Source organism: Chiroxiphia lanceolata, chromosome 14, assembly GCF_009829145.1.
Source record: "Chiroxiphia lanceolata isolate bChiLan1 chromosome 14, bChiLan1.pri, whole genome shotgun sequence".
Lineage (NCBI taxonomy): Eukaryota > Metazoa > Chordata > Aves > Passeriformes > Pipridae > Chiroxiphia > Chiroxiphia lanceolata.
This window is the reverse complement of record NC_045650.1, coordinates 11405913-11431465: the sequence shown is the minus strand read 5'-3', so window position 1 is coordinate 11431465 and position 25553 is coordinate 11405913. Positions and strand designations below refer to the sequence as shown.

General features: G+C 40.2%; 1 protein-coding gene across 4 annotated transcripts; it reads right to left on the bottom strand.

Moving 5' to 3' along the window:
- Positions 1-4772: 4772 nt before the first annotated feature.
- Positions 4773-24546, bottom strand: LONRF3 (LON peptidase N-terminal domain and ring finger 3). Of its 4 annotated transcripts, none has more exons than XM_032702291.1 (13): positions 23916-24546; positions 22551-22669; positions 21844-21966; positions 19534-19689; positions 17928-18171; positions 17191-17281; positions 14065-14179; positions 13523-13644; positions 12726-12884; positions 11542-11704; positions 10600-10749; positions 9731-9891; positions 4773-8769 (listed from the first exon to the last, which is right to left on the bottom strand). In XM_032702291.1, the coding sequence occupies exons 1-12, from the start codon at positions 24538-24540 to the stop codon at positions 9733-9735; spliced, it is 2226 nt and encodes a 741-aa protein (XP_032558182.1). In that variant the 5' UTR covers positions 24541-24546; the 3' UTR covers positions 4773-8769; positions 9731-9732. The 4 variants fall into 4 exon arrangements, with proteins under 4 accessions (XP_032558182.1, XP_032558183.1, XP_032558181.1 ...); XM_032702292.1 differs by having other exon boundaries at positions 4773-7251; XM_032702290.1 differs by having other exon boundaries at positions 4773-9891.
- Positions 24547-25553: the final 1007 nt, after the last annotated feature.

Genomic DNA, 25553 nt, shown 5'->3' with positions numbered 1-25553 from the left:
AGTTTTCTAACACACTGCCATTCATTTCCCCACATTGGATTGTGTAGATTAAAAAGCACACAAAAAAAGGAACCCTCAAAACATACACCAATAACACATGCATATTTATGCAGCCAGCAGTTCCCTTGTTTAAAGAGAATGCTCTAAGAATTAAATCTCACAATTTTCTGAAATAGCAAGGACATTTAAAGTGCATCTGTGGATTAGTCTGAGTAAGATTGTTCTGTGAATTGCTTGAAAAGAAAACAGACTCTTCCTAGGTATTGCAACAAATTGTTCCCAGCACTTCAGCTTAATACAATAAATGAAAATTCAGAGGAAGCCACACAATATTGGATGAACCTGCTTCAGAACATTGGCTCAGGCCACAAAGCAAGTAATTAACAAGCTGAATGAAGCATTTAAGCCCACGCCTTATCATTTATGTAACTAACCTTTGAGTTTTGGACGCACTGGTATGCTGCAGAGAAGCCTACACAGTGTTTCTTTTATGTGTGTGTATTGAGCAAATGGGAAATGCATACCCTGCCATTTGTTTTTCACATTTTCAGCACTTATCAGAGTTCTCTGGCTGAGTGATCTTATATTGCAAAAATGTACGCCTCTTGGTCCTTTTTTCTGTAGTGCAGTATAAATCTAGATGAGCCTCAGCCTTGTTATGTGTGTGGGGGGGATGTATTCTGCTTTTAAGGGTGCTTTTGAGCTTGTTTAAAGCATCATTAGTAGCACTAGAAAAGAATTAATTGAATGCCACTTTTCACCAAAGAAGTGAGCAACAAAAAGAGTGACAGGAATTCTGCAAACTCCTTGTTTATGGAAGCAGCGTTCACAAACAGCTTTGAAAACAAACCAAGAATGCTGTGAACCAATGAGATCTGAAAAGACGTACTTTCCATCTTTGTCACACATCTGTTTTTCCCATCCTGAGAAACACTGGGCACGTTAGGAATGCTGAGACTGCTGGTGACAACATTAGTTTCCTATAGAGCCCCTGAGACAGAAGCAGAGTGTAACGTCACCTCTGCACTTGGGGAATGAGTCATTTTGCTTATTAGTGCTCTCACTTTCGTCTCTCCCTCCTGTTCTTTTCCCCATCACTTTAAAACCAGACTTATTTGGAACTCTTGTAAGACAAACACCATTTCTCCTTGATGAGAGGAAAATAAAATAGCATACTTAACATGGTTACATAACACGCTGCTACGCATGCCTAAAATGAGGTCATTTTGATTAATATATTTATCTGGTGTGCAGCTGTAACAGAAGATGTAATTGTGATTAAAAGAACACCGTTTTATTTAGTCTCTTTGCCATAGCCTTCAGTTTTTGTAACTAATATCCCCAAAACTGATGGCAGTTAGTTGTTAGTTATGTCATACTTTGTGCCCTCGGGCTATGTCCAAGCCCTCCAAACCTTGGAAAATCATTATAGTGATTCCTTTCTCTCTTCTTTCCTCTGTCAGAAGTTAGGTAAGAATTCTGCAATAATTATGGTTATTATAAGTAATCCAGCAACATATGAATAGAAGGAGGAAAGAGAACAGAAGCAAACTGGACTTCCTTAAAGTTTAAGATGTTGCTGGATGATGGGGAAAGTAAAAAGATGAGTGACAAAGCCAGTTGCAGTGAGCCAGGAGAAAAAGCGGAGCAGCACGCTGCAAATGTCTCTAGTATCATCTGTGGGAATGAGAGAACCGGTAGGATCTGCTTTTGGAATACGAGCAGATGTATTTTTCTTTTGGGATGTTGAGCTGCCATTCTTCAAAGTTCTGACGCATCCGGTTCTATTTCGGTTTGATGACTCCCAACTAGACACGTTAGGCGGCTGCTGCTCAGAAGCCAGCATTTAAAAACACTGTGTTTTTCTGTTCGACTCTTTCTGGCAAAAAGCTCGTTATTCAAGTGCTTGCTCTAACCTTTAGTTACCCTGGTTGCATAACTGGAAAGCAGCATCCCACCATGCACTTCTGTGACCCAGTTGTGCCTTTCCAGTAGTGACTTTATGAGTTATGAAAGGTGTGTCTGCCACATTGCTACAGAAACATTTACTCTACTGACCCTGATTTCCTAAATATTATATAGTCATCGTTCACTAGGAAGTAAAAAACAATGTAAAAGTACGTGAAAAAAACCCACCCTAATTCTGTAATGTTGAAAATCCTTGTGTATACTCTTTAGCCTTGATAGTGTTTGGGATTCTCATTGATAAAAAAAAAAATACTTGTAGAACCCATTTTAAAATCATTAATGCTTCAGTAATCTTTCAAAATGAATTTTAGATGGTACATTCAGTACTAATAGTCACAGTACAAATCATTGAGTCATACAAGGAAGAACCTGAATAACAATTGCTTTGTTGAACTGATTTGCAGTCTAAATTGTGATGTGCAGCATTCACATTTTCTGGAGTGTCTGCAGACTTGCTAAAATCCTTCCACATTATTGTGTCATCTGTTACCCTGTATTCCACTCATGATAAATATCCATGTGGATGAGAATGAATTTCTAATATGTCAAATAGAGAAAACTATTTATCACTAGCACTACTTTTACAAAATCTTTCTGTAGCTCATAGAAAACACAAAAAAGACATGTGCTTGGTTTTCTTTTCCATCTCATAATACAGCATAAGTCAGTTATATAAAATCACTTACATAAATAGCTTAATTCTCCTTTCATTTATATGGAATTATAAATCAAGAGCAGATCTACTGAAACAAAAGATGTTACACTGGCATAAAACTGGTATTGACAGCATGTGCAGATTTTCATTATATGGATTTGTCCAGCCAGTGATTTTTGGGCTTTAAGAACTTGAAAGCCATCCTATCCTAAGATGTGAACTATTCAGTATTTGGCTAATCTTCATAGCAATGCCTGCTCTTTACATCAGTGCTGTGTTTTTCAGGTAGCCTCTGTATGTTAATTTTTGGTATCAATATACAATTTATCTGGGTAATTAAAACCATAACATTACAGGTAAAGGCAGCCCAATGACACTGCTGTTCACTGGTGGGCACGACTTAACCAGTTATTCTACTGTGTATGTTTTAGAGAACTTGGTATTAGTTACTGCTGATGAAAACCTGTTTGAAAATCAGAAAGAATTCTAAAAAAAAACAGTCCCAGCCCTGCAATAGTTTAGTAATGCAGTTTCTAGTCTTCCTTCATCTATATGTGTGGCCAAGAGGCTGATTGATGGCATTCCTTACCTTGGGTTTGGTTGTGAGTAGTATGGAGCAAAGACCAGGCAAGCCATAACTCCTACAGCAGGGCTGAAGAACTGTTGAAACTAAGAAAGTCAGCACAGCTTTTGAAGCTAAAAGCTGTTGCCACACCTTTCACCCAGTCATACAGAGAACCACAGCATGCTAAGAGATGTTCCAGGATTTTTGTGGCATCTCATTCACAGAATAAAAGATATGTTACAGCTGACTGACATCTTAAAAGCTGTGGCAGGTCACAGCCAGGAGCTATCCTGTGACACACCCTTCCCTTCCCTCAGCCTCACACCCACAGTGAAGTCAGCACCGGGTCTTGTGTCGGGGAACTGGGAAGCAAAGGCTGACTGGAAGTGGAAGTTTTCCTTGAAGTGCCTCATATGATAGAGATCATCCAAAATTGCTAATGATAATTTTAATATGAAGCATTATGTAAGTGTAGATGACTTTAGCATATTTCAAATATCATTTGAATCAATCTGTGTAGGTACACTTATAAAACAAGAACACAGTGAGCAAATGGGAAATATTTTGCTATCCTATATTTGGTTTAAATTCTGTTTTATACTGCATCTAAACCCCACATTTTTATAACTGCTCCTAAAGGTTTCAAAACTAAAGTTATGACTTAAAAACAATAATTTAAATCAACATTTTCCCTAGCAAAGCTTCAGTTTTGACTATTTACTGTTTCCCAATGAAAAAGCACTTTAACCAAAGCACTTCCTCTACGCAGAAGCAAATGTATTTTGTTGTAGAAAACAGCAGCTTTGACATAATGAGCTGTTGGTCCACCATATACAGCCTTAGCTTGTGCCCTGGATTCTAAAATAAATGCAGGGCCTGAACAAGCTTACATTGAGAGACCAGCAAGCCAACCTCTGACCCTAGCAGTGGCTGGGGCTTAGGCAGCAAATCACAAGCAGGCTACATCTTGCTTAAATGACAAGGTAAAAGAAGCAGCCCATACATATGTGACTTGCAAAAACCTTTGCAAATTTCATAATTTTAGTAGAATAAACTCTCAAGTTTATGAATAAAACTATTCTCTAGCTTTCTCTGTGAAGTTAATGGCTTTGATAAGCCTATGGAACTTCTTCACTAAAAACAATCTTCTCATCACCACATAGATACAGGTTAAGTGTGGCCAGGATGCATTCTTGCCTGAGAGTGTAAATGAGAAGGTATCCTGGTCACAGTTTTAAATCACAGCAGACTGTAAAGCAAATGTAAAGTAGTGAATAAGAGGAAGCAAAGTCCAGAGAAGTGCAGGGTGGTCCTGTAAGCCAGGCCCTCTTCAGCTCCCATTATTCTTACTTTACTACAGCAACAAGGCAAGGAAAAAAAAGAAAAGTACTTGCTGTATTTTCTTTTACAAATTCTGAGGTTTGAACAACTTGATTTCTACGGTTTGGCTTCTTCACTTCAAGTGTTGTTGTGTGACTGCAGGATCCAGCTGTTCTTTTTTCCTTTGTCTAAAATACCTACAAAAAGTATCTCCCGTGTAATATTTGTTCATCTCTGTAGTTCTTTGTTATGGAAGCCAAAGAGTAAAGAACACAAAAATTTTAATTAGGAAACAACTCTCCACACAGACTTCGTTGGTACAACATAGTTATAAGTACATCTACAAACACATACAGGTTCTTTGGACTATGATTTTTTTAAAATATATTTTATATGACAATGCAAACAAATCTGGAAAAAACAAATTACTTCAACCTTATGCAGAGGTAGCTGAACAGTACTCTGTCCAGTGATATGAGAGTATAACTTAAGTTACATTTCAAGTTCATTACAGTGCACAAAAGGATGTTTTACAAACAAATGGAATATACAAGTCCACAAAACTTTTTATTTAAAATGGCTTGATAGATATATTTCTGGCACTCTTGTAACCACATAGCTTGATGGAATTAAATTGGACAAGTATATGGTTCCAAATTAAGACATCTTACACAGATAGTCTTTTGCTCCACATTTTTGTACTTCTCCCGTTCCTCATCAGGGAATTATAGAAGCTATTACATTGTTTTTGCTACACTTCTGCTCTGTAAACCTTTGTTCTGCAAATTGAATGTAAAGATTAAAAGGTGCATATGTTTTATATTTATAAAATATATGGCTATGACTATTAAAAAGCTCAAGAATGGCAATAACAGAATACAGGCACTTCTATGTGAGGGTTACTTTAGACCTTATGAAACTCCAACATTAGTAAGCACTTCACATGATACCTGGATGAGTAAGTCAATGTAATAGTTCAGGTTTTTATTATCCACCATTTTAATCCTGTCTAAGCAGATTAGTTTCTTTCTCCTTTCAGACAATATTTATTTAGCAAAGTGTTTCAAGAGAGTCACTTTGCTCAAACTACCATTTTTCTGTAGCTGTAAGACTTTCAGTGATTTACTGAGCTTTGGAATAAACCCCAGATCCTAAACTATGTGCTGCACTAGTTACAATTTCTGTTGTGAAGCCAACAAATTAAATGAGAACGAAGCAGGGGTTGAAAAGAGGGACTGAGTTCATCTGATGTAGGACTTGGAGGAAATGGGAAGCACTACTCTAAGTGCATATAGGTCCATGGGGTTTTTATGCACAAAACCCCTGTAGTTAATTTACACCTTGTTTTTTAAATAAGAGTTTGTGAACATGTTCTCCATTCCTAAGCATTGCATTTTAGTACAACTCCTGTCTGTCATTGATTTAAACATCAGTAGAAGTTCAGCACCAAGTAGAAATCATTAAAAGGAAACTTTTTCACAATGAGAACAATCAGTCATTGGAATAATCTCCCCAGGGAAGTGTTGGATTCCCCAACACTGGACACTTGTAAGATTTGGCTGGACAGGGTGCTGGGCCATCTTGTCTAGACTATGCTTTTGCCAAGAAAATTTGGACCAGCTGATCCTTGAGGTCCCTTCCAACCTAGGATTCTACAATTCTATGAAAAGACCATCTAAAACAGAACTCAATTCTATGAAGCTCTTTCTCTACAGCACAGATTAAGACAGACCAAATCCACACTTTTTTTTTTAGACTAAAACAATCTTTGGATTAAGAAATCCATGGCTGAGGTGTTCTGTCAGTAAGCAGTCATACAGGACAGAAGGACAGGCTGAGCAATAGATCAGCCATTCAGTATCTCTTATTGCTATAAGGTAATGGAAGATATCAGCACTTAAAGAAAAAAAATAAGAAACTTTTACAACTAACACCAGAATGTCACTTAAGACTTAGCATAATGGCCTATCACACCATTTTATCATTTCATTATTAAAACTACTGAACTACTTTCTAAGCAGCCTATGCATTACTTATGCCCCCACAAGAACAATTAATCAATACTTCTGATCACACAAGAAATACAAGTTTGAGTCATGATTTTTTTTTTGTTTTTAACAGATGAGCAAGACTGGTTATGGAACTGGGTTTGGTGTCTAGAAAAATGCAAGGAGCTTAAATAAAATACTCCCCCAATTAATATTTTATCTGATCAGTGCTGTTTCTATAATTAAAGTGAAGGTATTTTTAAATCTGCTCAGCTGTTTATTCATGCCTGTGATAAATGTTGCATTTACATCCTTGTACTCATTAACACAACTGAAAAATAGTCAGCGATGATGTGGCATAACTAGAAGATTTTTTGGTTTTTAAATGTCATTACTGAAACTTTACCATCTCAACTTATTGCAGGCTAGGGCTATCCCTTGTCCAGCTTTTTCTGGACAGGTTTGTGTTCTCTAACAAATTTCTTTCTCAATATTGTTTTTTTTCTTCTGATGGAATTTGTAGACTACAGCCATTAACCTAGGATGTGTGGCCATAGAGCAGCCCCAGAATGCTACTGTACATGTACAGATGAACTTTTTGATGTGTTTGATTTGTTGTGCACATGCAGATCACCTGTTTGCATTACATGCAGTAGGTCCAGTGTTTCCAGGTGGCAGCAAATGCACTGGGTGTTCATGATGCAGGGCATGTACAAGAGTCTCTGCTTAGGAAATTCTGGCAGCTTTAGTCAAGGCTAACAGAAAAGATAATATTCACTTTTAAAATCAAGGACTCTTTCCATGACAGTTTCTAAAACAACAAAATTGGCAGAATGAGTATGTAGAATACATAGCATGCAGGGAAAAAGAATAATGACATCAGTGAGAAAACAGTTTAAATTAAATATTTAAGGTCCTTTTCTCACAGATAAGAGTAACAAAGTGACAGGTTTTTTTCCTATGGGAGCACTATGAGGCCCTTATGTTATGCAATAATACATAATGGTTTGTGGAAGAATTGCATTGAATGCAGCTTCACTTCCAAACAAGTGGAAATCACTTCATTATTGATTTATGAAGACAAATGCCATAGCAGGTGTCAGCCACTGTATACTTGATACTGTTCAGAACATGAAGGTATTTTTATAAATTGTTTACAGCATGTCAAGTACCCTTATGGAAGAAATGCAGGAATCTAGCAGTGAGGAAGGAAGTTGTAGTATTTCTAGAGTGGCTCAATGCAAACAGGATACATATTCCATGTTTATCAAAGGTGAAACATGTTTGTCTTCCATTTGTTGCTTTGGTACCCTTATGGAAATGTTCTATGGAATTTAACAAAAAGGGAAACAAAGGTAGTTTTATGAAAATGTAACAGTATGGAAATTACTTTTAACTAATAAATATTTCTGATGAGATGGAAAAACACCCAGAAAAATGACATTAAATTCTACTGCATTTTTTCATAAAGAAGGCATGAAATGGCAGAGTACTATCCTGGGTAAAAAAAAACCCAAAGAAATGTGTAGCATTCCATAACATTCTCACTTCATTTTAGCTTTTGCCACTGGAAAGAAAAACAGTAGCTTAGAACAAAAGGCCCAGTTTTGCTCGCATTGAAATCAGTGAAAGCCCAAGTCAGATGGAGGTACAAGCAGTCCCAGAAAGTGGTACACTGTAAGCAAGAAAAGCAGCAAAACAAGTATAGGAACTGTTGATTTAAAAAAAAAAAAATCAAAACCAAGATACTTCCTGTTCTCATTTCTGCCCTATTTTTACCTGCTTTATAGCTAGCAGTAATCATGCTAAAATTCACTTGTTTTCCTTGGGAGCTAACTATTATTAGCAACACTACCCAGTCTCTTAAGAGAAATGCAATGGCTGGGTAGAGATTTGAAGCTAACAGAAACCTGAAGATTGGGGTGAAATAAATAGCATTTATTACAACATATTCCTTCTTATGTGACACAGACTGCCCTCTGAGTCCTACAGGTCAAAATAACTCCCCCCCTCCCCATCCCATACACACACTCCAAAGCCAAATCCCACCAAACAATTAAAAGAAATAAAACTCATCTTAACAGCAACAAGAGTTGATAAAAAAAAAAAAAATCTGTGTATTAACCTACAATGAAATGACACCAGTACTTCCAGTTTTCTCTAGGATAAGCCACTTTTCATATATTGTGGCTCTTTCTTCGCACTTTGTAGCCATTGTCCATTTTTGCAAGAAAGAGTTCAGATATAAATTCGACTTCAAGTTATCCTCCGTTCTGTGAAAAATTAGGGAATAGATCCTTCTGTCACCACTATGGTCAATTCCCACTGACATCACCTGATCAATACTTAAACTTACCCAAGCATTTAAACACTCATGCTCAAGGTTAAGCACGTGCTTGGCTGTTTGGTTGCATCACAAACCTAGTCACAAGCATAGGATCAACCTCCAACAACTGTGCTTGAATTATCTCAAACATAATCTGTGTGTTCAAAGACTTCAAGGCAGGATGTTTCGGGGGAAAAAATCCTTCTTAAGCTACAGTAGAACTGGGGATGAGTAGAAAAACATTCAAAGTATTTGAACAGAAATAACTGAAAAATTATCAAAGCAGTTGCTTGTGCACTGCAAGAATCATCATTTTTGCCCCCAGTCATAAATACAGGGTAAAAACACTATAAATAAATAGAGCAGCTCACTTTCCTTTAGCGAATGAACACATAAATAATATACATTTTGAAACAAAAAATCATAGTGCAAAAATAAATTATCAAACAGAAGTTGTGAGCATTATTTTACACAATGCTATATAAAACCTGAACCATTTGAATAAAAGACTTTGCAGTTCACTGAAATAATGCATTAACATTATTATTTCTGCTTCACATTAAACTGCACAGTTCATCCTTTATCCACTAAAAAATAAAAATAAAATAAATTAAAAAAAAATCCTTAAGATTTTTAAAAGGTTTATGGCAAACAAGATCACTTTTTGTTCTATCACATTTGTTATTAGTTTAGCAGTGCAGTGATTGAAATAATTGTCTCAGACTTCCAAATGGAAACTATTGAAGTATCCATAAACATCCCCTGTTCTTTATAACTCGTTCTCTTTGAAATTCAGGCTTGAAACATCCTGACGCTCAAATCTGTAAGACATTATTGCAGTTAGATGAAGTTACAAGAGACAGTCTACAGTCAAGGACTGTGGGAGACTTCACAGCTCTCCTCCTCACCATCACCGTGATCTTGTACGAGACATGAACGTAAGGACACGTCTGATGCCATTCAAGCGGTCTTTGAGGGATTTCATGGCAAGGAACGGGAGCTGAGCTCTGTTCTCAAGTGGAAGGACAGCCAGGACCCACCAGCACCAGGCTGGCCCATTAGGGTTAGCCTGCAGCCAGGGGAAAAAGAAAAATAGAAGTCAGGATCCATACAGATGGCAAGGTCCTGGTTTTGAAGATCTAACTTCGAAAGCACAGTTTTTTGATAGCAATCTAGCAACTAGGTCATTTCATCGCCAACCTAATGGCTGTGCTTACAGGTTCCCCTGAAACAGATTACAAACAAATTTCACCTTTCCCAAAAATAGAATGTTGAAGGCATTTCTACTTCTAGCAATGATTTATAGGCTGAACCTTCTAGATTTTTTAAATGTAATTTTTTCCCCATGTTATCATTGACCCAGTTCTTTGGGATTCCTGCCTCCCTTCTCCATACTTTATGACACTTCATGTTTAGCTTTTGTTGTTCCATTCTGTTATTTTAGGACCCCACCATTTTCAGACCTTTAACAAGAGAACCAGGTTTTCTCTTGCCTATTTACACTTCATCATTTAACTGGGGAGGTAGAGTAGGTATTTCCATTTCCTGGGATTAATATAGTCAGATAAGTAGCCTTAGAAAGTTATCAACATTAAATATGAGCTTTTGTTCACAACTGTTCTACTGCTAGTGTATGGCAATAGAACTCAGACTCAGCTTATGTGGGGTAAATGCAGAGAATTCATATTTTCATCTTAAAAGGCAATGCCTGCCAGCTTATCGGATATCCCTGCTATTTCTGTCTCTAAAAGTTACATAAGCCACTGATTCTGGATACCTGTGGGTCAGGATCCTTAGCTGGCATTGGACCAAAATGACTGAGAATTCGACTTTTGAGTGCTTGCTTGAGGGAGTTAAACCACATATATGCCTGATCATAGACAGAATCATGGAGAACAAGTAATGCAGCATATTCTTGTCCTTGCACCTGAAATGAGTAACAAAAGGGGGAAGGTTACTGTTTGTTCAGTCTCTATGCTGGGGAAAGCACAGAATTTTTAGGATTTTCTGAAGTGAGTGAGGGAAAGAAAAAGGAAAAAAAAAAACACACCAAGAGAGTTCTGGGATAAACGCTGAAAGCTCATTTGGTGTTCCCCCTTCCGCTCTCCCTCCCCAATCCAAATTCTTCACTTTCTTTCCCTGTATTCTTTCCAAAGATATCTATTTGCAGAACATGCACTTTCTGGATTGCTATATAAAAAAGCCTTTACACAAACATCATATACAACAACAGAAGAAAAGACCATGCAAAGCTTTTTAAAAAAAAAAAAATTAGTAGAGCCTCAGAGTAGACATTTTATCTTCCCATATGAAAGCTCTTAAGAACTAATGTAATTTTGAAGATTATTGTGGGCTCAAACCTGCTCCTTCTTACCTGAATGGGAGTTTTCTAACTGGATTCCATGCAAATGGAGGCAGGTTCCCCCTCTACCCTCTTATAAACAGCAGTTACTCTGTCTAGAAGAGCAGTAAGATTTCATTCCTGGATTCACTTAGTTTTGTCCTCTGCTAAATACCTCTAGGAAACACAGTCTTCAGTACATGGGCAGTATGTGTGCATGCTTGTGGTAACTATTATGTTTCCCACCTTAACCATAAGCACTTAATAAATACCACAAATGTGTTTTACTATAAACTTCTACAAAAAAGTAACTCACTGAAAGCATGCACTTAGAATTTCACAAGTAATACAGTTTAAATGAAATATTTCTAAATTTACCTTTTGATCCTCAATGTACTCAATATCTGCTGTGTTATATCCATCACGCTGGCTGTGCTGGATCACCTTAAATCTCCTCTTGCCAATGCTGTCTACAACAGAGCGACCATCAGCAAAGAATTCAACATTTCTTATCTCCAGAATGCAGCCATAATCTGCAAACCTATTGAAATCAGAACAAAAGCAAGTAAACAAGTCTTATTCTCTCCACCCTTAGTTCCACAGAGCTGCCATACAGCCAGTCCCTACCACAAAGGTATTTACCAATGTCAGCTCATTTCTATTGTTCATAATACTGACCTTCTGTAGTTCAAATTATTCCACAATTGTCTGCAAAACTATCAGGAAGATTCAGGCTGTCTAATCTGATTAATGCTAACTGGATGTTTTGGAATACAGGGAACATCTTATGAAATTGAAAGTTATATAGCTCAGAAGAGCACTTTCTCCTTAACCCTAATATGTTCAGTCAATTTGTACAGAAAGGCAACTGCAATTCAGAATATTAGAATTATGGAAGGACTATGAAATCTGTAAAGAAAAAAGTTTTTCCACAGTTTCAGCAGATTTAACTCTGTAGGTGGGTATTTTGTGTATGTCATACTTCTTACAGTGTATACAAACTCAGTAGGTAGAAAAAAGAAGGGAGAAAATCTAAATACAGAGACAGACACTGAGGTCAAATCACCCAAGACTGACTGTAAATTCTCAATGTAAATGGTCAGCCAGTCTTTATGATGGTTCTGTTATACCTCTGCAGCCTCCACCATATTCAGAACACTGAGGACACAAACATATCCCATAATATAAAAAAGTAAACCCCCCAATGTGCTGTACTGCCATTTCAATTTGATTGCTTGTGCCAAAGCATTCAACAGATTTGAAAATAGTAGAAAATACACTTCCTGTTCATGTATTACAAGAGGTCTGCAGCTCAATTTCATATGCTACACACTAGTCATGTGTGTTTTGAGAGAACAATCAGTCATATTAGTCAGAATCCAAGTGACCAAGAGAGAAACTTCGGTCTTCTCAATGACTTTAAGCAGCATGATTAGGAAGAAACTTTGTCTGCTGGAAAACTACTGCAGATATATAGCCATGGACCTTTCTGCAGCTTTCCAAAGACACTGGCTCCAGACTAAGTGGGTACATCACATGGTCCAAGCATGCTGTTCACTCACCCCTTTACGGGGTCGCTGATGCACATCCCAAATTGTTTGGTGCCGGTCTCCATGCACCTCCGAATCATCAGGCGATAACACGGTTCAAAGATGTGCAAAGGACATGGGACTGTAGGATAAGCCATTGTGCAGACAAATATGGGAACATTCTTATTTAGGCTGTAAGAGAGAAAGGACAAATCAGATGTGACATTTTACCAAACCACTGACAAGGTATAAAATATGTAGAAACACAGTCTTTCAAATTATGATGTCTTTAAATGGAAATTACAACATCTTTGGGAAAAAATTCTTAATGGATTAAGTAAATGTTTTCCCTCAATTGACTAGATATTATATTTATATACCACTTAATAGTAGAAGAATTTTTCATTATGCTTTCTGGTTTTGCTAGTGAGAGCATTATTGTATCTTCATTATTGCTTTTATTTACTTTATTTTCCTTAATCCCAATTCTTCCCTACCCAGTACATTCCAACCCCCATCCTGTCAGACTACTTCCACCTATTGTTTCACTCTGTGCCTTTCACAGAGGTCCACTGAAAGCAACCACATTACTTTATACTTCCTTTATAAAACAACCTTCTGGATTTCTTCTACTTCTGTTTATTGTTTAGCCCAGTGTGCAGATTTTATGCTCACTCAAGCAGTTTCACCTGGACCCTGTTCTCTAAAATGACACAGAGAAAGAAGCTCCTTTGTCAGCATCTCAGCCTGCTGTTCCACAGCAGCCAGAGCCATTCACAGCTAACAGCAGTGGAATTAGAGATTGGATTTTACATAAATGGATTACATACTTGGAAAGCTCTGCTATTTCCTCTTCATAAATCTTTCTTCTTTCAGTGAGTTCCTCTGGAAGATATCTGGCTATTAACTCCTCCATTAGCACTGTTTTACAGTATTTCCTCATAGCCAAGCACTGCAGGAAAAACACATGCAAGCAGTTACAGATAATGTCCAGCATTTCACAGTGTATGGTGCCTGTACACGTGGGATCCACCTGTTACCCCCATTTCCTGATATCTGTGGTTCTATGATCTCTTAAGCTTGCTCTGCCATTGAAGATTTGTTTCTTCAACTATTCTCTATGTTACAGACAGTTTCTTCAGAAATCTGGAAAGTAAGTAAAGTCACCTACAGATTTTCTAAGTTAAGGCCTGGACCTAAGGTTTGAACAGAGACTATCCATGCTTGGTAACTCACAAGAGAGTTTAAAAAGTCACATTCTTCCTAAGTTATGTAATATTTCTGTGGAGTTGGGAAATATCAAGAGTTTCTGAAGGTGAAGGTGTTCCTATGCCTTGCACTTGAACTTATGCTGAGAAAATCCAAGCATTACCTCTGAGAGCCCTTCCTTGCACAGGGGACATTTTGGGTTGTGATCCAGACATCTCTCCAGACATTTGAGACAGAAGGTGTGTCCACAAGGTGTAGTGACAGGTTCGTAGAAGAGCCTAGATTGAAAAATCCAAAAGCAAAAAGACAACAATATCGTGTACCAAAGTAAAAGAAAAAAGCTGCTACTCAAAAAGCTGAATTCATTCACTAACTTAACTACTGACTACTACAGGGAAAAAGTTGATTCTTGCTTTTCATTTCTTCAACCAACGTTGGTACTTATTCAGCTTACAGACTTTCTTATTGTCACCCAACGTGAATTCTGACTCTGATGAATGTGAGTGACAATATTGTCATGAACTTCCAACAAGCCAGGATTTAATTTTCCTCTATGTGAGCAATAAATAGAACCAGAATTGGGACCATCTGACTTTGCTAATGAAATGGAGCAATACTTGCACAACTAGTACTGTGGAAATCATATGATTACTTGTATGAGTAGAGCTAAGCACAAAATAGCTATTTGCATCAAAAGCCCACATCAGTGACTGCAATAAACTGGGACCTGGAAGTTCTGGGTTAATGGTTGAACTCAAAGATCCTGAATGTCTTTTCCAACTTAAATGATTTTATGATTCTACTATTGCCAGCTCTAATGGAGACTTTTTTTTTCTGGTTGGCATAGACAGGTTTTAACCTTCAAATGACTGCTTTTCTGGAGAATGAGTGACCTTAGGTTCATGTTTCATCTAGAAGAATATTTAAAATATAAGGCCAAATCTTCAAAGTACCATGGTATTTAACCTTTACCTTACCTCTGTGACACTTATTCTCACATAAGGATTTTTTTCCTTATAATGATTATGTGATACTGCAAAGTGATGTTTCCTTGTCAATAATAAAAAAATAGAAGTAATTCAAAACTAGAAACTAAAGTGTTTGGCATATACTGTATTTTACAACATACTGTCTAAGCATTTTAAGGTCTCAAATATTAGTCTAACCATAATTTAAGTAAATTAATATGTTTCCTTTAAAATATTAGTTTATCAAAACAGTACACTATGTTCTATTAAACCTGTGGAAATCACAAATACGTAAACCCACATGTAACAGCATCTTTAACAAGATGAATATTTAAGAATGTAATCAGCTCTTAACAGGACTGCCATGGACAGTTTATTAAATGTCATTAGTTAATATAAATATTGACATTTAAGCAATGGAACATATGAAGAAGCATCTAGAATACCACACCTATCTTACTGCTGCTTGACTGTATAACTGAAAACACTCGTTAATTGTTTCATAAACAAACCTCACTGCACTGAGGCTTCCCTAGTGCTTTAACTGTGTACAACACTGAATTGTACAATGTGTTTCAGTAGGCACTGGACTGCATATGTAATTACTTAGGAATGACTGACTTCATCTGAAACGTTAGCAAAAAGACAAGAAATTCCTATTAGGATGCCTGAGTCTCCTTCACACCAGTGTGTTGCTCTGACTATTACTTTGTGTTTTCTGCTTGCTGTGGGAGCAAATGTAGATCAGTAACATTTTGGCCACTCCACCAGACAAACAGGTTAATAACAGCTCCTGAAGTTAATTATGAACAGGTCAGTAGGTTACTAGGTAATTAGTCCAAAGTACCTCAGGAACCAAATCCCTGAAACACTTCTGAAGAACATGGCAGGAAATAATTATAATCAATCAATAACAAAGATCTTATGAGAGCTTTCCTTAGCACAAGCCTCCCTTGTGCAGTGACGTTACAAAGCTAACATCCTTCTAGATGCAAGGCCTGGATTCGTGACTGCTCAGCACCCCCATCCTCTATACTGTAAGGGAATCAGTAATCCTTGGGCTAATTCCTTTACAAATGTATTGTAGTCTGGCTCTTTCTGACTTAACACACAGTATGAGAAAGTAGGACTAATTAACTTCATTAAAAACATCTGAAAAATGCTGCGTGGACATGATAAACATGTAGAATCACTAAACAAGCTAAGACTAATTGTGTGGCTTTCTGTTAGAGCAAAGTTTTGCTCTTTGCAGTATTGAGTGTTTTGACAGCTATATAAACTTTTGGAACACATTTCAGCTGTAGACAGGCAGAGGGAGAGGGGGCAGATCTGATTTATTCCAAGCAGAAGCAAATCAGACAACAGCAGTTGTTCCCTCAAAGGTTTCAGTTTGTCTGGAATAAATTGAAGCCTCCTTCTCCACATATAAACAACAAAACAAAGCAAATCCAGATTTCTCAAAACACAGGCCTTCAGAAGTAAATCCATAAAGAGGCTGCTATTTAAGAATTTAAAATGTAGTGCAAACCCCACCGTGTGTTATTGACAGATCTGGGTACTTAAAAAAACCCCAAACCTAAGCAACACTCACTGCAGTGAGTGAAACATTTTCCCAATATTTCTAAGTCAGTAACAAAACCCACGTGTCTTTGCCAAAGTTAAAATGTTTTTTACAAAACAAGTAGTAAAACAGATGCAGTTGACAACTCCTACTTATTTTATCAAGTCATTGCTGTCCCCAAGAATACCTGCTGTTTAACTGGAAGAGATCTTTAAGCAAATGGAGTGACACCCTCAGTGAAGTGAGGAACATGTCTCTTAAGCAATAGAGGAGAAACATGCTCTTGTTTACTTGCAAGATCCTCCTATTGCAATAGCAGCAACACAGTACTTCACATGCAAACTCAGAATATTCATTGGATGTGGTCTCTTTAGCTATTTTGTGCTTTTTGTAACATTATAAACAGCTCTACAAATTCCAGAGGACAAACCATGGTTTTGTGCACTATATGTGTCAGTGGGTAGGTGTGTGTCAGTGGTGAGAGGAAATCTTCCAGACACCTTTACTAACACACTTAATCCTCGTGTGACCTTACGTGCCCTTCCCAAAACAATCAGTAGCCTAGAGCAGATCAAAGAGTCCCTATTCATGAACAGTGCTCAGAACCAAAGGTCTAGAAATGCATCACTGGATTATAGTAAAAACTTATTTCAAGTCGGGGCAAAAATAAGTACCAAGTAAGCTAGAAAATCTGTAGGTCATAAAAGGGAAGAAGACACAGCTTGAAAGCTAAAGACATCCATGAGAAAACAACACATACCTCATACACAGGGAGCAGTCCAAATCTGATGGATCCACAACTTCAAATGGAATATGTTGTCCGGTACTATTTTCCTTAGTATCAATCGTATCTACCAATAAGACAAAAAAATAACTGAACAGAACTATGCAAACACGATGCTATTCCATGTATCTCCATCAACATCTGATATTTAAATGGGTGTTGTATATACTTGCAATTTACTGAACCATTAAGCATCATTACAATAATTTCTATGTAAAGCAAATCCTCATACTTCCTCTTAATTTTGGTCACATTATACCCAGTTACAGAGGGTTGAATTTGACCTTGCTTTAACAATCAATGTCAAAACACTCTTAGTGTTGAAAGTCTAAAGTGAGACAAATTCTTCTGTCATACCATTGTAAATACATCCCACAGCATGAAAACAAGGCCAGGTATTATGAACAAATAGAATTTTTGCTTTTAAACTTTTAAAATTGATACAGAAAGCATTAAGACCACATGCAACATTGATGTTCCTTAAAGATTAAAGCTCTGCTGAGAAACAAGCACTTGGCCCAAACTTCTTTGACCCTTTTTTGACTTTTTTTCTCCCCACGTACAGGAAAGATTCCACATCACGCCTTCATTAGGTAAAAGGGAAACTTTAAAAACCAAAGTGTAATTTGGACTCTCTTCCTCTGAGTTTTATAAAAGCAAAGTTTCCAAGGATTCCATGTCATGGAACCCATCCTGTGTGTAATTAAACATACCTTTCTTCATCAGTTTGCAGGGTACCTCAGCGTTTCGCAACTCCTCTGAGCAGCACTTCCTTTTCAGGAGGCTGCATTTCTCAGAAATGAGTAAAGTAGACTCTGGCATGGAGGTGAATTTGTTCTCCTCCTCTGAGCAGTCCTTTTTGCTCTCTGTAATTTGTATCGATTTCCTCAAGCTACCGGAAGTAGTTACATTTGGTTCCTCTTGAATGGAAAAACCCTTTTTCTGTTCCACATTTACCTGTGTGAAGAGAGGACTGACATTTGACCAATCATCCAACAACCTGGTAATGAAAGATCCCAAACCTGTCACAAATCTTTAATATTATGGATCACCAGGAAAAAGCTAGTAGGTCAAGAAGCAAGAGTCTGAGAATTGCTAATTCTAATAAAAACCAAAAAACAACCAACAAACAAACTCAAATTATTTCCCCTCTCTGCCACCCCCACCACTGAATATTTTCAGCCCTTTTATGTGGCTTTATAGCTTGAAGGTCATGAAACTGCATTCAAGCAGAAATGCAGCTAGATCTCAGGTTAAATATGTTGTTATCACTCAACCTATGGAAAAACTGCATATTGTTTATATCATAATGATGGCATCAGCCATCAGAACAACCAAAACAATGTGAGTTTATTTCAAGGAAGCAGTATAAATACAAAAAATTTATAAGAGAAAGTGCACAGAGCTTCCTTCTGAGAGACAGATTTCTTTTGCAAAGGATAAACCACTCAGTGTTTATCCCCTTACGGCTACAGGACATCACCTGTCAGCTGGTAACATCAACTCCCCAGATGAACCCCAAAACACATAGTGTGGATTGTGAGCAGGAGCTGTGGTGATGTGTAACATGCAGAAAGATGGGTGAACTGCTCCTCAAATGACTTTGTGAAAGGGTCATACAAAAGGATTTCTTGTCAGAATATGCTGATAGCCTTTCCAGAAGGCAAGGTCACTGATTGTTTCTTATTGGTCTCAACAAGGCTGCTCAAGACCTACCATTTTGTTTGTAAGGACCAGTGAAGTTTCCTCCTACATATACAGTATATGCAAACCCCATCCCAAAGTTCAGTGAAGCAGAAGTGGTCCTCACACACCCATAAATGTAAACCTCCACAGCCATTTACAAAACCGTGGCTATGAAAGTAAACTTATAAAGTTGCTGATGTATCTGACATAGCTCTACAATAACCTCTAAGTAGTGTACAGACTCTGAATGCAGATTGGTTTTGCCACTGACATCACCAGTTACAGGTTCAAGCTGAAACTCTAGATTTTAACATTTCACAGCTTTTGAGGGTATCTCAATCCAATTTCAGAGGCCCTTTCCCACTACCAACTACTCGGAAGACCTAATGACAGTTACAGGAATTGAACCCAATCAATTCTGAAACAAAATTTATCAGAACAACAGAGGACTTGAATTAAAGTCAATTAAGGAGACTTCAGTAAGTTAACACTGTTTTGTATGTTCTGAAACTCAGTAAAAATTTGAGAAAATGTATCCTCCTATCTCCCAGAGGCAAAAAGGAGAGAAGGCTTCCCAATGTGAACACAAAACACACAACAAATTAAGAACCACACATCAGACTTGATCTTTACCTTGAGCAACCTTTGTAGGTTATGGCTGGTGCCTCCAGATCCCACTGAATTTAGGAGATTCCCCTTTAATCTAGAGTGATGTGACAACAGCTGCAGGATATCGGGTAAGTGTTCCTGAGCATTTCCCGGGATGAGTGAAAACAAACTAAGTAGAAGCTGTGATATAAAACAGAACACTTCACTGCTTAGTTCCTTCCTTATAACCTCTAAATGAAAAAGCAAGTAAGGGAATAGCTGAAAGAAGCATCCTTGATTTTGTTAAAACCATTTAAAGAGCCCTTTAGACTACGGTAGGAACAAAAAGATCAAGAGCTATGGCAATACAGGCCAAACAGACAGCAAGAAACATTTTCAGAGTTAAATAAGCCCATAAAGTTATTAATCATTCTCTGATGTGACACACAACATGCCTTTTTCGTTTTTGTCCTGCAGTTCAAAGTTCATCAGAAATTACTACCATCTTTCTTAAGTACATTTTGTTGCTGCACATCAGAAGCTTTCACTGGAGTTTACTAGTACAGAAAGCACTCATCTCTCACAGGCTTAATCCAAGATCAGTTGAGTAAATGTCTCTGATATTGTAAACTGTAGCTATTTTTAATTCACTTATGTGGGAATACAAAAAAGGTAGGCAGTAGAAAAATGCTATTTCTTCATTTGCTATAAGAAAATAAGTGGATCTGTTTCAAGTAGCAGCTTGAAGCCCCTTGTATGGCATAGCTTATCAGATGATTATTTAAGGAAAGAAACAGAGCTGAATAGAAGATTCACACTTCAGAAACTAATTTCAACATACTACTGAGGTGATCCTGCTGATGTCTGAGGAAGCCACATGACAGCCAAGATTTCTATTTAAAGCCAAAAAGGATTCCACAGGATCACACTACGTTCAAAGTAACATGGGCAGACAGTTAATACAAGCAGAACATCACAGCTGCAGCCAAAGAATTTGGTAAAACGTAGTATGTCATTGTTATGCAAACAGCCTTGGAAATGACCCAGTAAAACATTGCATCATGGATGAACTCTGTGTCTGATGAGTGCAGGAGTAATTCTTTCGGTCATAAAAGCCTAGTTTTTCTCAGAACCCCACTGCTCAGAAATTAAGTGTCTTGGTTAGGGCTATTCGGAGTCAGAATTTAGAAACATATCTGTTTGCTTCTTGTCTTTTTGCTCTAGTGCACAGAGTCTCCCAGCATGACTATGAGCACAAAGCATGACACAATGACAACGAAAGACTGCATGGAACCCACTGGGGAAAACAGCAAACAAACCCCTCAAACATCAGTGACAAAAAACTCCCAGGAGACTGAAATCTCAACCATACATAAAATGAGATAGAAATTTGATTGTGCTACAGCCAAACAGGTTATACTGTTACCTTCATGAACAGTGCTTTACTGTAAGAATTCTACTTTTAGAAAGCCTTATGTGTTACAGCACACAGAAACCCTAAACCTCCTGTCCCCGCCAGTGATGGAGAATGGGATGAATACACTGCCATAAAAGAAAATTCAATAGAAGGAAGATAGAACTATTATGGTTTTATTTCCATAAGCTATCACTGCCACATTGAGCCTTTTAGCTATGACAACAACAAAAAAATGGTCGAATGTCAAAATACTGATTCACAGGAAATCAGAGTTTTGAGGGGTGTGCAACACAGAGCAGTATTCACAAAAGCCATTTAAGAATTCACACACATCTTAGGCTGCTGCTGAAAAAAAGTCACACTGCAGATCCATTTCATTGCTTACTTTGCATTAATTATTAGCAACCTTAGAAAACTATTTTAAAAACAGCTCTTCCTCTGTTGGCTGCTTCCTCTTTCACGCCTCCTTCACACACCGATATCGGCACAGCGCGACTGGCAGCGGGAAGAAAGCTGCTGCTCCCAAGTGGAGTTTGATGAGTGCTGCGTGTTGCATTCTGCCAGTCAATGGCCTGATACAACATTCAATAGCAACTCCCCCTCTTCTGCACTCCATCATTGGTAATAGATTGCCAGGCTAGGAATCAGATTAGAAATTTTTCTATAGAGAATCACAGTAGTCTGTGGGTGGCAATTATTAACAACTCAGTTTTAGTTCAGATTTGCTGATGTTAATGTCCTGACTGTTTCCACCTCATACCTGCTGAGTATGTTTTCTTGCTACCTCCCTATCTTCAAGTTAGCAATACACAATTCAAATGTCTGGATTTGTGCAGCTCTTTGCAGTAATGAGAGAGGGGAAAAGAAATAATTCCATCCTCCTTTATGAAAGGCCACTGAAAACAATAATGCAGTTCCAGATGATTTAGGGAACTCACCTTTTGTGCCTCAGACTTGGCTGTCTTGTTCCCAGTATCTAGAGCAAGGCAGAATAGAAACTCTCTTAAAGCTTCTTCTGTTTTCCCCAGATTAGCTAATGCCTGTCCTTTCCTCAGGTGACCCTGGAAGGAAACATATCCATAGCTGCAGTATTTTTTTTTTGTCATGAAAATATGCAATAAAATCATGATGAAATTACAAGAGATCTTTCTGAAGAAGAAAAAGATAAGTAGGAAAAAAGTCACTATAAGCATCTCTTACACCTAGACACCACCACTCTGCGTTTCTAAAATCAATGGTCCTAAAAACTCCTACAGGATATTCTCCAACTCAAGCAAATATGACTTTTCACAGCACCTGAGCCCAAATGATCTTGGAAACATCTACTTCCCCTATATTAATCTACTAAAATAGTAATTTTGTCCTTATAGAATGATACAAGCACAGCATTCATTTTTAGAGAGAGTTCATGAACTTGATATTCATCCAGGTCAAAGACAATAGCCTTAGCTCATGCTCCATGATTACCACTCTCTACCTCAGGAAGCTACAGAATACCATGGTTAAATGTCTGTAAACAACAAGGGTCCAAGAAGTTACAGGATTTAAAGCTTCCCTCAAATTCAGCTGTCTGACCATTCCAACCATTTCCTACCAGGGTAGTATCAAGATTGTAAACCAAAGTAAAACTGGAGTCAGAACTTACTTTCAACCAGTATGGCTGGAGCCTGCATGCTGTTTCTGCATCGTGCAATGCATCTTCACAAGCTTTCAAAGTGGAGTTAATCTGGGACCGGTTGCTATATAGTAAGTGGTCATTTGGAGCTGTAAGAAATAGAAAAAGTGGTTAAGTAAAATAGAAATTAGTTACATAAGCTTTACTCCTTAATTTTTTTTTTTTTTTTGTTAAACACATGTTGGTGCTTCTGAGTTGCACAAACCCACAAAATATCCAGTTTTTAAATAACTGTGTACTAAATGAAATCTGGAAACCTCTTTGGGCAACTCCAGACAAAATGTCAGCTATGTATTATATAACTGCAGGGAACATTGCATAAATAAATGCTGAGACGCTCACACAATAAATTACCAGTGCTGACTGAGGATCAGATGGTTGGTAGAAATATACAGGAGACATTTAAGGCGGCAGGAGGAATGCTGGCATACTGTAGGGAGGAGTTTCAAAATCCGTGGTATCAAAGTTTTTAAGTGATACATAGCGATCTCTTCGTGCCATCGCTCAACACAGGAAAAGAAGTGACAGTGTGAAGAATCAGATAACACTACACTGATCACCGAGTTACACACACGGCATGTTGTAGCATCGAGACAAAACGTGTGCGGAGGGAAGGCTGGGCACTTTTCTGAGAACACTTTCTCATTTAAGTGAAACTTGTAATACCTTGCCTTTAATTTCCACTTATTGCGTGCAGTGTGTGAGTTGCTTTTCCTCAAACTGCATTAAAAGGACCGCGTCAAAAAGTTCTCCCTGCACAGCCCCGCAGGCGCTTCCCGGCGATGGGGCGGGAGAGCCGAGCCGGGCCAGCCGGGGTTGCGGGATCCCGGACACGCATCCCCCGCCAGTGCCTTTGCGCCCGGCTACGAGCGGCTCCTCCGCGCCTGGCGGTGTTCCGCGGGGACCGGCCCCCGGCCCCCGTGGAGCTCGTCCCGGGGCGCGGCGCTCCGCTCCCTCCCGGCCCCGCCGGTTACACAACGGCGCCGGCCGGGGGGAGCCCGGCCGGACCGCAGGCTCCGTCTTACGCAACCGCTGCTCTCCTGACCCAGTTTCACCGCGGGCCGAAGAGCCACGACCCCTCCCCGGGGCTCCCCCTCCGGGGCACCCCCGACACTCGCCCCAGGGCCCGGCGCGGGGGGCCGGCGGCGGGCGGGAGCGCGGCCCCGGCACAACCCCCGGACGCGGGGGCTGCCCCCGGCACAGCCCGGGGCTCTGCGGGGCGAGAGGCACCGGAGTGGCCGCGGGCGAGCCCCGGCCGGTGCAAAGTTGCCTTCCCCGGGGGCTGCGGGAGCGCGTCCCCCGCGGGGCAGCGCCGGGGAAGGGGAGAGCCCTTACCTAGGCTGACCGCTTCGTTGTACTTCTGCAGGGCGGCTTGGAGCTTCTTCTCCTTGTAGAGGAGGTTCCCTTCGTGCCGGAGCTGCGAAGCCTTCACTTGGCAGGGGAACCACTTGGCCAGCAGGTTGCTGAGGATGACATTGACCCGCAGGAGCTGCCCGGCCGCCGCGCCGCCCGCCTCCTTGCACAGGACGCAGCGGGACTGGGGCGCCCGGTCCCTCTCCAGGCACTTTTTGCAGAACGTGTGTCCGCAAGGCAAGGAAACGGGCTCGAAGAGGAAGCCCTGGCACTTGCGGCACCTGAAAACGTCCCACTCGCGGGGTGCCGCGGGGTGTCCGGCGGCGGGCAGCCCCTCTTTGATCCGGACGCTCTGCGCCAGGCACTCCACCAGCTTCTCCAGCTGCTCGGCGCGCAGCTGCTGGTGGCGGGACGCCAGCTGGTACAGCGGCAGCGCCTCGTGCAGCCGCCCGCCGAAGGCCAGCGCGTCCGCCCGCCCGAGCAGCACCTGCCACTCGGGCCCCAGGCCGCCGCCCGGCGCCTCCAAGTTCTGCGCCTGTAGAGCCCCCGCCGCCAGCTGCAGCACCAGCTGGGGCTCGGGGCGCGGCGGCGGCAGGTGCGAGCCCATGCCGTCGGCTCTAGCGGGGCGGGCGGCGCGAGGCGCCGGGGCGCGCAGGGGGCGCGGCGCGGCCCCGCCGGCCCATGGCGGTGCTGCTGCCGCCCCGCGCCGGGAGCGCCCCGCGCCGCCGCCAACGCTTATATAAAGGCGGGCACGTGACGGCGGCGCCGCCGCTCATTGGGCAGCGCCCGCAGGTTGTTACAAAACCAGGCGGTTTTGTAACGCGCCGGCCCCGGCCCGGCCCGGCCCGGCCCGCTCCGCTCCCCCCGCCCCGTGAGGGGTCACCTGGCCCCTCAGACCCCCCGGCCCCTCAGACCCCCCCGGCCCGGCCGCGTCCGCCCCTCGCCGGGTGGGTGGGAGCCGCGCGGCCAAGGGAGCGCCCCGTGCTCGGAGTTCGGTCTGACCCGCTGGTGGGACGCGGGGCTCGCTCCCGGGCTCGGCGTTTTGGTGCCGCCGGTGACACGGAGAAAACACCGGTTCGAAGAGGTTTTGAGATGCCGTTCCCTGCTAGAACTGGAGCTGTAGAGCCTTGTACTTGCACGGTTAATCGTTCCCTTTCAGGGAATCTACGTAGTGGTGAAGCTATTTTGATGTCAGGTAATCGTGCTTTTAGGGCAACTAAGGAAAACATTAGAAGGAAAATGCTGTGTTTATTTAGTTTTATTGGGTTTATTAATTTACGGCATGGCATGTTGCATAGCTCTACCTGTCCATGCCGGATTCTTGAAAAAAGCACATGATGTATCTTTGTTTTATTCAAGACCAGCCGTGTTGACCATTTGAATCTGCACATTCCCACCAATTCTTGTTAGATGAGAGGATCGCACTAGTTGTGTAACTGTCTGTGCTAAATGCAGCCTAGGGAGAAAATCACCTGTGCTACTATTGAAAAGAAGCAGTTGTTCTAAAAGAAGTTGTCAAATGTTTTTTTGGGTTTTTTTTTGCAGTTTCATGCATATCTACAGTTACCAGAAATGTCTATGTTATGTTATATATGTATACCCTTTCAAATGTTCTAAAGA

Coding starts and splice junctions, on each gene's coding strand:
- LONRF3 (XM_032702290.1), bottom strand. CDS start 24,540: ATGGGCTCGCACCTGCCGCCGCCGCGCCCCGAGCCCCAGCTGGTGCTG. Junction 18,172..19,533: donor ACCTACAAAGGTTGCTCAAG/GTAAAGATCAAG, acceptor CTCTTCACACAG/GTAAATGTGGAACAGAAAAA. Junction 9,892..10,599: donor CTAAGGATCCTGACCCACAG/GTATCCAGAATC, acceptor CCCTGGCTGCAG/GCTAACCCTAATGGGCCAGC.